Source organism: Terrapene carolina, unplaced genomic scaffold, assembly GCF_002925995.2.
Source record: "Terrapene carolina triunguis isolate 2854851 unplaced genomic scaffold, T_m_triunguis-2.0 Scaffold695, whole genome shotgun sequence".
Lineage (NCBI taxonomy): Eukaryota > Metazoa > Chordata > Testudines > Emydidae > Terrapene > Terrapene triunguis.
In genome coordinates, this window is record NW_020665046.1 from 809,375 (window position 1) to 822,591 (window position 13,217).

The 13,217-nt window shown below is 50.3% G+C and overlaps 1 protein-coding gene across 3 annotated transcripts in view; it reads right to left on the reverse strand.

Moving 5' to 3' along the window:
* The window catches only part of SRL (sarcalumenin), a 93,870-nt gene that overhangs the window by 29,652 nt on the left and 51,001 nt on the right, over window positions 1-13,217 (reverse strand). For 2 of the 3 annotated variants that reach the window (XM_026659806.1, XM_024215119.2), the window contains exons 2-4: window positions 8,050-10,035; window positions 4,321-4,419; window positions 2,637-2,732 (exon numbers count right to left, since the gene is read on the reverse strand). In XM_026659806.1, coding sequence (XP_026515591.1) covers window positions 2,637-2,732; window positions 4,321-4,419; window positions 8,050-10,035 — 2,181 coding nt within the window. The remainder of the gene's footprint in view (window positions 1-2,636; window positions 2,733-4,320; window positions 4,420-8,049; window positions 10,036-13,217) is intronic. The other variant, XM_026659807.1, reaches the window with a different exon arrangement.

Below are 13,217 nucleotides of genomic sequence, written 5' to 3' on the forward strand. Positions count from 1 at the left end.
CCCCTGGCCCCCTTGTTGTTGGCCTTTGCCTAATGTCTCTGTGAGCTTGCTCAGGAACGGCCTGAGCCGTTCGTCCCGGCACTCTTGGGAGCGGGGGAGGAGCTCCAGACTGCCAGAGGCGATCTGCGAATGCAGGGAGGGAGGGAGTGATCTCAGCTGCAGGGGGAAAGAGGGGCTCTCTCTGGCTGTCGGAGCCCCATGTAAGTGGCACCATCCAGCCGGCTGCCCTGTTAGCCGTGCGCGCTCTGCATGGGGCGGGGGGAAGTCCGGACATTTACAAATTCCCCCCGGACGCTATTTTTAGCTCAAAAAGCTGGACATGTCCGGGGGAATCCGGACGAATGGTAACCCTAGGAATTATTAAAGTTCAGGCGATCTCAGAGCAAACCATCTGCAATGCCCAAATATTAATCAGAGCCGAGCACAAGCACCGGCTTATGCAGCACTTGCAAAAGGAAGCAGCTTTGGAGGAGCTGAAATGGTGTCACTGATTGGAGCCACCATGCTTCAGGGGTAGGAGTGGAGGAGGAATGGGGCATGGATGCAGGGAGTTCCTAGTATGTGGTTATGTTGGGTAGAAGTGTGACTTTCTGCTACAGCCCACGGAGCACTGAGTATGCACTGAAGTGTTTGGTGGTTGGTCTTTTTTGCACTGGTGGTTTTGAAATATCAAAGATCCAGCTGAGACTACCTCAAAGAGCATAAAAAGGAGATGCTGCCAAGCGGCTCTGTGTGTGTGTGTGCACGCGCGTGTGTGTGTAAGTGTGAGGTTAAATATGGGAAGCTGAATGCTTGCCATGGGTTTTAGCGTGGGTCATAATCCCCTACAAGCCAGCCAGCCCACCCAAATAAATAGGATGGGAATCAGAGCCTACGTGAGCCACGGACGATCCTGACCAGGAGACATGGCCCTGTTTGGAGGCAGGAGCTCTGGAAGGACCTGCTGGATGATGACCCTTTTCATCGCTTCACAAAATAGAGTTATACAAAAATAATGTTGCAGACACAAGGTGCTGAGCTTGGTGTAGAGTCCTACCAGGCCCGTAAAGATGTAGCTTCTGAGGGAACCGGCATGTCTGATTGGATCTCTAAAGGCAAAATATGGCTCATGGGCTATTTAAATTGCTGGGCTATAGTAGCTCAGCTGAGAACAGCTGCAATGGCAGATATGTGTGGGATGCAGAGTAATGCTGAACCAAGTGAGGGGAGGGTAGCACCAGGAGGAGGGGCAGATGTACCATAGTAACGGGGGAACCTGCAATGTGGTGAATGGAATTTGCATCTTGAGTGGGATTGAGGGTGTGCATGAGTGGAACTGTGGGGAGCAGAGATGGGAAGGCAGGGAGGGTGTAAGCTACAGATCAGCTCCTTGCAATAAGGATAAACTCCAGGACTCTGCTATGGAGTAATCCCCTCATCCTCGGAGGCTAATCATCTTTTTTGTAGCATGAGTAAAAAGCCCAGAGGGCAGGTGTAGCATGGGCAGCAGCAGGGCAAGCATCGCCGGCCCACCCCAACTGATGTGCCTCACCCCAATCTAGTACGGCCAGCTCTAGAGCAGAGAGGAGCATTTCGTCTCCACGGTTCCGTCCAGGCCCCAGTTCAGCAAGGTACACGTGCCTAACTTTGAGCATGTGAGTTTTCCCGTTGAATTGGGACCTCAGGCCTGGGCTGCTCTGCTGAGGCTGCCAACAGGGTTTTGTGATGTTGACACTAATGCATTAGAAATGGAGCCATGCGGCTGCCGTGTCACGCAGATTGCAAGGGCCTCGCGTAGTCTGCAAGCTCCTTGGAGCAGCGGCCGTTCTTACCTTCTTTGGAGTGGACCAAGCGCACCATTAGGGCTTAGCAATTACTAGCGGGCCCTGGCACAGCCATCGGGGGACCGACCTTTGATCACGACTGGCCTAGGCCGAATTTCCATTGCTAATGACCTGGAGCTAAAAAGCTCCATGTTCCATCACACCCCCTGAGTCATCCACTCCCCTGGAAAGAGAAGTTAGGCCAAAATCTTGCACCCAGAAGAAGAGCTGCAGGAGGAGCAGCTCACCCATCCGTGTCTGGTACTTAACAGGACGGAGTGTTACAGAATTATTACTCCTTAGAGGGTTCAGACACCCTAAGCCTAAGCCTCCTTGTGAGCCAGCTGTCCTGTGCCTTCTTGAGGGCTGGTTCTCTGGGCCTTGTGCAGTGATTCACACCCATGCGGCGTGGGCAGAAAGCACCCCTGTCAGGGTGAGTGGAGGGTTCTAATCTGGCAGCGTTTCACATGCACATGGCACAGGTGCCCCTGACTGTGCACGTTGCTGGCAGTGGAGGGCCGGGCTCTTGAGGCTCATCAGCTCAGTGCACTGATGCACTCCCCCAGGGAAAAGGAGGAATTGTTCCCGCTGATTGAGGTGATGTTATGCAGGGACCTAAAAAGCCAACGTGCATACACAGAATTCCCACACACTGAAACCCGCTGCCCTGGGCTGCATGGGACACAGGTAACAACACTCTCTGGATCTCTTTGTCTGCTACAAAGGAAGATTCAACACTTGAGGTCTTCCACGGATCCAGTGTCTGTACTCTGAACCTACGCCCAGCAGAACACTAGCTGTGCCCGATGCATCCCTACTGCCCCTCAGTTTTACCTGTGATCTCATGCTGCCTGAGCTCGTTGTATCTGTAGGACTGCTCCAGGGGTTTGATGGAGGAGTGGTAGATCTTCCTCAACCGCTGCAGTGTTGCTACAGGTTCAAGGGGTGATAAAATAGAAACAAATCAAACTCAAAGCTACTCCCAGATGCCTCTGGTGTCCTGACCATCTTCTTTACCTCCCTGGATCTCTTTCATGTACACACACAGAGGCAGTGCAGATAAACAAGCAAACAAATCTCCATTTGGCTGTTGGAATAGGAGGCCTCTCATTGTGGGTAGAGATTTCTGGTTGGGACAGGTATTAAGAATGGGCATGCAATCTCATGATAGCAGGGGACTGAGTCAATGACCAGGGAGGTGCCCTACAGTCCTATGTTCCCATCTTTAGAAAATAAGGTACCACAGAATAAAACCCTTTGAGATGCTCCGGATTAAGCACTGTAGTTAGAGAAGGGATGGCAGATTCCCGGCCTGTCCCATGAGCTGTGCCGGTGGCATTAACCTCTGTTCACTGGGAGGTAGCTGCTGCCTGGCTGTAGCCATTGTTCAGTTTTGATTTGCTTCTGTGGAATCACCCATAAAAGACACACAAGAAGCAATCCTGTGGTTCTGGCGTGATTCCACTCCCACCTCCCACCCCTCTTAAGCCTTAGAACTTTCTCTAGTTTTCCATTAGTGATGGGAGAACGTCAATAGGTTTAAAGGGTTGGTTCAAATAAGTACCCAAAAGTTCAGGGGTGAAATCCTGGCCCCATTAATCTCTTTGGCAAAAGTTTCATTGGCATCATTATGGCCAGGATTTCACTCCAGATGCTTTCCCCAGCCTTCTCCAAACCTGCAAATGTATCGGTACATTGGGTAAGAAATCACAAGATTCATTACTATTTAATATTTGATACACAAATTCCTAAAGGGCCCTTCATTGTAGTGTCTGGGTGCCAGTGAGAACAGGCTTTCTATGACATGCCCAGTACATCTTCATTTCTGCAGGCCAGAAGAGTGGCAGGAACAGCTCTTCCCACAGTATTTTGGTGCTTCTTCATCTAGTCCCAGCGGACACAGGGGAGAGCAGCAGCAAATGATAAGTTTCAAAAATGAAAAATAAAACTTTAAAAGTTGCTCAAAACTTTTTTGCTCCTCAATAAATGTTCAGGGCTGGGCTGGATTGGGTTGGCTTTGAGGGGAGCTTATGTCTGTTCTTATTTTTGTGGCTCTCCAGACTTATCTGAACTTCCTTCTTATGCACCCCATGTGTACATCTTAGCACTATCGGAACTATGGAAATCCAGGGGAAAGGTAAGCATTTAAGAGGCAAGAAACTGAAGGAGAATGTGAAAAGTTACCAGCTTTGTAAGAAACAAGATTTAAGACCAAAAAAAAAAAAAAAAAAGACATTGCCACTAGTGCTTTTTGTTTAACTGCATGATTCTGTCTTTCAGAGGTGGGAGTATGGGCTCTTCTCCTCTTGTTATGCATGTGTAACAAGCCTGCACTTAGAGGCTACTCAATAAATGGCCATCTCCCACGGCCTGGCCCCAGAAGCCACAGAATCTCCCCAAATCCCAGGCTGTATGTCTGCAATAGATTGGGGCCCCCACTGCACCCAACCATCTACTTGCTTCCTGAGTGTATTTCCTACCCCGCCCCCTTTTTGCACGCCCGTTGCCACACTCCTACCTGAGTAGTCATCTGCAGGTTTAGCCTCACTCAGTTTAAGGGTGCTCTCTATATGGGAACGGTCCCTCTTGGCAGTCTCCCCAACATCTTCTGTCTCTTCTGGAGAAAAAGGAAAACAGCCCATTAGGCATGTCTGAAAACAAGACTAGGAAGAGCACGCAAACCACAGCACGACATGGTGAGTGACTTCCTGGCCACAGAGGGAGCTGAGAAGCATCTGTAACCCCCTTGCCAGGGAAGAATCTTTGAATGGCTAAGTCATTAATGGGTTTGGCTCACCGCTCTGTTTTTATTGCAGACACTCCTTTCTCCCTCCCTCCCCCCTCTCTCCCTCTCTCGCAAAACTTTGCTGAGGCTCCCAACAGAGGTGTCTGTTGGTCTCAATTATGATTACGGCTTTGCAATGTGGTGATCTTTCTATTTGGTTCTGGAGAGAGACCAGCAACTGACCCACTTAGTCCTGTTGGCATGTTCCTCATGATTTGGAAAGTTAAAGATTCATAGATTCCAAGGTCAGAAAGGACCATTCTGATCATCTCGTCTGTATCACACCTGCCCATAGAACTTTCCCAGAATAACTCCCTCTGAACTACAGCACATCTTTAAAAACCATTCAATCTTGATATAAAAATGGCCAGTGATGGAGACTCCACCATGCCCCTGGGCAAACTAAGAAATAAGAGCTTGACATCAATACTATGAATGCAAAATATTCATCTGAAAGGGATGCTTGATAATAAAGAAAACCATTAAGCAATATGTTCAACTTGCACATGCCAGCTTGCTGGATAGCAGTCCCTGCCCTGGCACTGATATGGGCAGAAAGATTTCAATATGTCTTCACCTGCAGCTGGTCAGACCCGAACTACAACTCTTTCATAGCAATAGTGCTAAGGCCTGGCTTTAGTCTGGCTACCCCCTGTCTCTCCACCCAGGCATCTATCTGCAGAAGAGTTAAACGTCCACTCTTTACAAACCAAAAGTGAAAGTGAAATGTGCTGATATTGACGACGGAGGGCGCTGGATGAGGCAACGTGGCCCTGCCGGACAGCCCTGGCCTGCCACTTGCCACACCCGGGTTCAACTCCCAGCTGTGCCACAGAATCCGTGGGTGACCTCGGACAAGTCACTTCACATCATTGGGCCTCAGTTTCTCCATCTCTCAAATGGGGAAAATAATCTTTCCCTTCCCCTACCATTTGTCTGTTTTGGCCATTTAGACTATCAGCTCATTGGGAAAGGGTCTGGCCCTTCCTATGTGTTTGTACAGCACCTGGCATAATGGGGGCACTGCTTTTGGTTGGAGCCTCTAGCTGCTACTGTAATAATAATAACACTACATCAGTCTAGGGGAGAGGGCTGTAGCACAAGACAAACTGCTTGGAACAGAATAGGGCTATATATCTAGATCTCCACTTAATGTCAATATGAATATTAGTGCTCAAAGTGTATGCAGCAGGATGTATCACACAGGGGTGTGTGTCTGGCCTTGTAGGTATGTTGACCTCTATAGATGCATTAGCTCCTATTAATGTCAGTGGCAAAGCTCCCTCTGAAAGCAGCAAGTGCAGGATTGGGCCCTAGGCTCAAGAATGGTTTGCAAACAGCTCTGTGACCAAACATCTTCCCAGCCCATCCTGTTGGGTTGGGAATAGGGCCACCACTCACCACATGGGCGGCTCTCGTTCTCACGCTCCTCACTAGCCTGAGAACCTGAACTGAAGCGCACACACATCATGCAAAGAAAGGTCTTTTGGATTTGCCAAAAAAAGCCACAGAGACTCAGCTCTGGTTACATCTGGGCACCAGCAGCCGCTCAGTGGGTCCGTATGTGACAGCGCAGCACTAAGCAAGGGGAGGGGAGCGGGGGGTGGGGTTTCTCCTCGTCATGTAAGATAATCAGTGACAAAGGCTGAAAAATTTATGTGACAGATTTCATGAGTAGGTCCAAAGAAAATATGGGACGGATAATTATTCATTGTTCACCCACAAACTCACCTGTGACTGACTGGAGCGTGCGGTCTGTGCAATTTGGAAATTTACCAGCTTTCTGCCGGCTTCCTGGGAAAATCTAGGGCCCCGATCCTGCACTATGTAGCGTGAGAGCGGGTGGCAGTGACCACACCAAGCGCTGCTGAAGTCAATGGGGTTCTGCCTGGGTTTGCATTCTGCCCATGAGCTGCACATTGCAGGAACAGGACCTAGGACTCCTTTTTTCATGATCTGGCATTAATCTGAATGCCCAGTTCATCCACCCACCTTTCCCCTCCCAGCACTCTGGGGAAAACAATCCCAGCACTGCTCAGAGAGTTCTGAAACAATAATGCAATCTGGGGACTGTGTTAAAACTTATCTAAGAATTCCCTTGGAATTCACATCTTTGGAAGGGATTATCACTAAGGGGGAGCATGAGTGACTCCCAAGCGAAGTATCAGGGGGTAGCCGTGTTAGTCTGTATCCACAAAAACAACAAGGAGTCCGGTGGCACCTTAAAGACTAGCAGATCTGAAGAAGTGGTTTTTTACCCACGAAAGCTTATGCCCAAATAAATCTGTTAGTCTTTAAGGTGCCACCGGACTCCTTGTTGTTTTCCCAAGCGAAGGCTCAGGGTTCTAACCTGCTATTCTCAGGATAGCTCATTCCCCTTAGTTTGCAAACTGGTGTACGCTGGACACTTCACCCAGTCTAGATCCAATTCTCTTGTGTTGTCTGTGCTGACTCTTAAATTGCCAGGTTGTGTGAAAGGTGTGGTGTATTTCAAAGTGTTTGTATTCCTTGGACCTGGCTCTCTGCTGTCTCAGGGCCTGTGTAATCATCTACGCCAGTGCAAAGCACTGGTGCATTAGGACCGGATTGCAGCAGAACAGTGTCCTGGTCCATTTCCTGCATGGAGCATGCCATTTTGTTCTGTGAGGTCACACTGGCAGGGACATTCCGGTAGATGTCCATTCAGGACTACCCCATTGGTACAAAGTGGTGTCAATCACTATCACAGCAGAATGTTAGCACTCACTTTGCACTGGTATCAATGACTGCACAAAGCACGGAGCTGTGAAGAACCAGGTTCCTTTGCCTTTAGAAGTATTAGGACATGAATTCAATGCTGGTGAAAGGGGCCATGTTGGCTCCTGGACATGGATGTCTGTTTTTATCCGCAGAACAGATCCAGGCCAACCTTTGCCCAGTTCACCCCCTGCCAATGTGCCCCATCCTGGAGGGACCACCTGTAGTGCTGAGAGAGGAGTTCAGTTGCCATGGCCCATGGAGTCCTTGGCATCTCTACTGAGACTCCCAACAGGTGCTAACTGGGGTGGAGCTGGACAACCCGTTCCTGGGAAATGGGGAGGGAACATAACACTTCATTTCATGCAGGCCATGGCAGAGCTGTCAGATGGCAATGGATAGTCACTGTTGACCTTGTACTAATTCAGCCTAATGCCCAAGGGGTGAAAGCCTTCATCTCCCATTACCAAGTACCAACCGCAGCCCATGACCACCCCATATCACCAATGCCACCCCTCCTGGCTTTGGCAGGACAGGGATCTCCGGTCTGAGCAGTTGGTTAGGGTCACACACTGAAAGCACAAGCGTTAGAACGAGGGCCGTGCACTGGGTGCATTTTAATGTCTGCCAAGCTCAGCGGCTCTGGGTTTGATAGTGGTTCACTAACCAATGCCCTTTGCTGTTAGGCTATTACTACTGGCACGCCTAGTAACAAAAAAGTCAGACCTATTTGTCTGGGGTCAGGCACAGCACCAGCAGGAGGACGGTTGTTGCCAGGTGGGCTGTCTGTTTCTGCCACTAACTGCGCATCCACAGAAAGGCTTCCTGCTACAGCTGGGTTACTATTGTGAGAGCGATCTTTGTCCTGCTCCATGTCTCTGCGGGGTGCATTCTCCTGGCCTGCAGAATCAGACTCAGGTTCCACTTCACTGATCTCTTCCTCTTTGACATGGCCATGGTCTTCCATGTCACTAGCAGCCTCTCGGACATCTGGGGCAATGACTTCTTCAGCCTCTTCCTCTGACTGTGCCAGGCCAGCCCCCTCTTCCTCTGCCTCTGCTGGATCACCACCCTCTTCCTCTGCCAGGCCAGCCCCCTCTTCCTCTGCCTCTGCCAGATCACCACCCTCTTCCTCTGCCAGGCCAGCCCCCTCTTCCTCTGCTTCTGCCAGATCACCACCCTCTTCCTCTGCCAGGCCAGCCCCCTCTTCCTCTGCCTCTGCCAGATCACCACCCTCTGCCTCTGCCAGGCCAGCCCCCTCTTCCTCTTCCTCTGACGGATCACCACCCTCTTCCTCTGCTGGGCCAGCCCCCTCTGCCTCATCACCACCCTCTGCCTCTGCCAGATCACCACCCTTTTCCTCTGCCAGGCCAACCCCCTCTGCCAGGCCAGCCCCCTCTTCCTCTGCCGGATCACCACCCTCTTCCTTTGCCAGGCCAGCCCCCTCTTCCTCTGCTGAGTCATCACCCTCTTCCTCTGCTGAGTCATCACCCTCTTCCTCAGACTCTTCCTGGTCATCATCCTCTTCCTCTGAACTTTCTTCAGACTTTTCTGCTTCCAAGTTAGGGTTTTCTCCCACTCCCTCAGCCGAGGCAGTGCCTGGTTCCTCTCGGTCCCTTTCCGCTGGCTGGCCATCAGTGGCGGTCTCCCCCTCAGGACTGTCACCAGTTTTGTTGCCTGAATCAGGTTCCTTCTCTTTTACAGCTAGTCCATTGCCCCCGAGAGGGTCCCCAGAGACATGACTGGTCTCTGAGCTAGAGACTTCTTTGTCTTGCTTGTTTGCATGATTCCTACCTTGCACGTGAGATTCGGCACCTTGGCTGGCATGTGGAATACGGCTCTTGTCTTCTTTAGAGCCTTCTTCCGGCTGTGTCCCCTCTTCCTCAAGAGTTCCTGGCTCTGCTAGAGCAGGTTCAGCGCTATGTGCATCTCCCTGAGGGGGCGATTCCCCGCTGGCCGGCGAGGGTGGCGTGCTCCTCTGGGAGGCCTCGCTGATTTCGCTTTCCTTTTCAGCAGCATCTTTGCCATCATCAGGCCCTGAGTGGTGCTCTGCTGCTGCTACCTCCTCTCTAGCCAGAGCCTTTGTACCACGCTGGGAAACCTGCCTCTCCTCTGCAGGCAGTCGGGTGCTCTCTTCAAAACTCCCTGCTGTGGCGGGAGGAGAGTTTTGCCTGTCCTCTTCACTCCCAGCCTCTTCCAGACTGATCTCCACCCCTGCCGCATGGAGCTCCCCCTCCTCCTTGCTGTCCTTTGCAGCTTCGCTCCTGCTGCCTCCGGGCTGTTCTTTGGCCAGCAGCTCTTCCGTGTCTTCCCCTGGGAGAGGAGTCCCTTCTGCTGGCTCTGGCTCTCTCGCCACAATCTCACCTCCATCAGCATTGCTGCCTGTGGCAGTGTCACATTCTGAAACCGATGAAGAAGCATTAGCAACGTTCATGTCATTGTCCTCCTCTTGGCTCTCATTGTTCGAGCCATCAACAGGGATATTTATATCAGCACCTGTCTTGGAACCACAGTCATGTGGCATTCCGCTCCTTTCCTGGGCTGCTGCCTCATTGCTGTCTGCAGGCTGGAGGAGAACAGTCTTCTCAGGAGGTACAGAGTCTGGGCAAAGTACCCCTTTGTTCCCCTCTAGGCTCCGGTCTCCAGCTGATAAGGGATTCTCAACAAAGTTGGCAACATCTTCAGTGCCCCCCGAGGCAGAAACTTGCAATTCTAAATGATTAGAACATTAGCAGTCAGTTTTATCTGAGGCTGATTCTGTTCTTCTCCTCAAAAGAGCCTACATGTGCCTACACAATATGTGTGTGTGCTTACACTCACACCTGCATATGTGTGTGTGATGTGGAGTAAAACTCAGTTGTTTACTAATACCATGCTGCATATGGAGTCCCAGCATGTTACAAAATCTCTATTTTGAGGCTATTATAAATGAATTTTAATGCTATCCCTGTTGATCCATGGGCATCAAAAACCATCTTTGGTGCCATCTTGCTTTTAATGCTCCTATCAATAAATCGTATGCAAACAGGTGTTTGTTGGAGAAAATATCTTATATTACATGGACAGTATTTAGGAGATTACTGTCGAGTAGCTCTTAGCCCCAGTAAGTCATACCAGCAATTGTTCCCTCTGGGTCTTGCCTTTTGCTAGAACCCTTCTGCCCCCTGTGGTTCACCCCAGCAGAAGCAGTATTTGGAACAGATGTGAACAGTATAAAATTCTCAAGGAAAGTGACCTTTTATAAATATATTGGCTGGGATGGGGGTGGGGGTGGGGGTGGGGGTGGGGGGGAAGCTTAGCCCAGAACATTTATATTTGAAAAGCCACTTGCGTGTGGCAAATTATAAAGGGTCATTTCCACGTTCAGTTTCTTGCATAGTAATTGGAGTTTAGCTGGTGTGTGTCTGCTGGATCAATAATAGAGGTGAGGGTGAGAGCTGAAGGAAGGGGGATGCAGAATGTACTGGCCACAAGAAGAGCGGACCCCTGTGAATAGATTTGAAGGTGCAGCTTGACCCAGAGTCCATGCTAGAGAGCTATTTATTGTGAGTGGCCTTTCATTAGGAAAACATTTGCCGCTCTTTGAAACTGACTGGAATGCAATGAATTCATTCTGCATTCCGGGAGATGTCACCTGCGTTTTCCATAGGCTCCCCTCTGTAATTCAACATTAGTCAACAGATACTTAAAATAAAGCATTACTGGCTATAGCGTCTCTGTCACAAACAGTTGCTACTAGTCTGAATAATCCCCTGAAAAATGCAATGTCCACATACCAGGGACGCATTTCAAAAGGGAATAATTCCTTTGTACTCCAGCTGGCAAGTAGATGCCAACCAGAAGGTACCATCCTCACCCAAGCCAAAGGGAGGAAAAATGGGTAGCACTGTCAGGCTCTCTCAGATAGCAATCAGAGCTTGACATGGGTCATTCCTTTAGTCTTCTCCCATGACCCTTTGATGGTCCTCCCACTGGCCATGTTCCTAAATGCTGTATTGGAGAAAGTGTGGGAAGTGCCCCGCTGCCCTCCAGCCCAGCAGTGTCCAGTTTCACCCGGCACAGTGCTTTGCACTACTATTAACAGCAGTGCTTGGCATGCTAGCACTTTGTATCCAAGGATCTCAAAGCACTGCCTGCCCAGCCAGTCAGGCCATACACAGAGCTCAGCTCAGCCCAGCAGACCTCATCCTGCAGACACTAGCACCTGCACTTAGGGGAGCATAGTCTCTGTTCATATTACTACCGGAGAGAGAAGCATGGTCAAACCTAGGACCTGAACACTCCTGGCCTTTGTGATCATTCGGACCCAGATCCTGCACTGTGTGACTTGACCCTGTCAGATCAGTTTCTTTCCCCAGGCCTCCCTGTTCAGGGGCCATGCTGCAGCTTTCCCTGAGCAGTAGGGATGGTTGCTTGGTGAGTGATTCCCTGTACACCAAACCCTTGTAACTGGCTCTTGGAGCAGCCAGGTGCTAGATTAGGAGAGCAAAGCACCAGAAAAAACAACCTGCTTTTAAAAGATTCCAATCACTGCATTTGGTTTGGCCTGTAGTGTAAATAACAGCAAGGGAGAGCCAGTCCTGCAACACTCCAGCACACGGACTCGAGCAGCAGTGAGCTGGTCGTATCAACGGAACAGAACAGCCGCAGAGGGTCTGTCCACACTGCAGCGGGGAGGTGCAGTTTCCAGCTCAGGTGGATGTACACACACTAGCTTGGTTCACTGCAGTATGATAAAAATAGCAGTGTAACCACGGTAGCATGGGCAGTAGCTCAGGCTAGCTGCCCACGTACAATCCCATCTGCGTCCCTAAGTCCTCAGGTGGCTAGCCTGTGCTGCCCTGGGTGTGCTGCTATTTTTAGCGTGCTAGCTCAACCAAAGCTAGCCTGTGTATGTCTACCCAAACTGTGAATTACACCTCCTGCTGCAGTACAGACATATCCAAAGATGTCAGACAGCGCGTGAGTCTGCAGGGTCTCTGCAGGAGGGGTGTGGTGGGCTAGTGCCTCTGCTGTGGCTTGCTTTGGCCACCTTCAGTGGCTCACCAAAGTCAGTCCTGTGGGGAGAGCCATGGTATCCACCCTCTCACTCCTGCATGGGGTTTCAATTCAGAAGTGGGAAGGCTATGAAGTGGGATGTGGCTGAGGGGGATCCGGTGCAGAATGCACGCAGAGCAATGGAGATGGGAAGTGGGGAGTGGCACGGGAGAGCTGGGAAGTTGGCGAGGAGAGATGGGACAGGACCCTGCAGATGGAACAGGTGGAGAAGAGCAGAGCTATGAGAGGGACGGCGGTGGGAGAGAAGGACCAAGAGAAACAGGCCAGAGGGAGTCAGAGCAGTGGGTCAGAGAGTCCAAGGCCCGAAGGGGCCATTTTGACCATCTAGTCTGACCTCTTGTAGAACACAGACTATAGGACTTCCCCAAAATAATTCCCAGAGCAGCTCTTTTAGACAAACATGCAGCCTTGATTTAAAAATGGCTAGTGATGGAGAATCCACCACGACCCTTGGTCAGTTGTTCCAATGGTTAATGGTGCTCACCGTTAAATATTTGCATCTTATTTCCAGGCTGAATTTTTCTAGTTTCAACTTCCAGCCGTTGGGTCATGTTAGACCTTTCTCTGCTAGATTGAAGAGCCCATCAAATATTCCCCATGTAGGTACTTACTGTAATCAAGTCACCCCTTAACCTTCTCTTTGTTAAGCTAAATAGATTGAGCTCCTTAAGTCTGTCACTGTAAGGAAGGTTTTCTAATCCTTTAATCATTCTTGTGGCTCTTCTCGGACCCCTCTCCAATTTATCAACATCCCTCTTGAGTTGAGGACACCAGAACTAAACCCAGTAATCCAGCAGCAGTCACACCAGTGCCAAATACAGAGGCAAAATAATCTC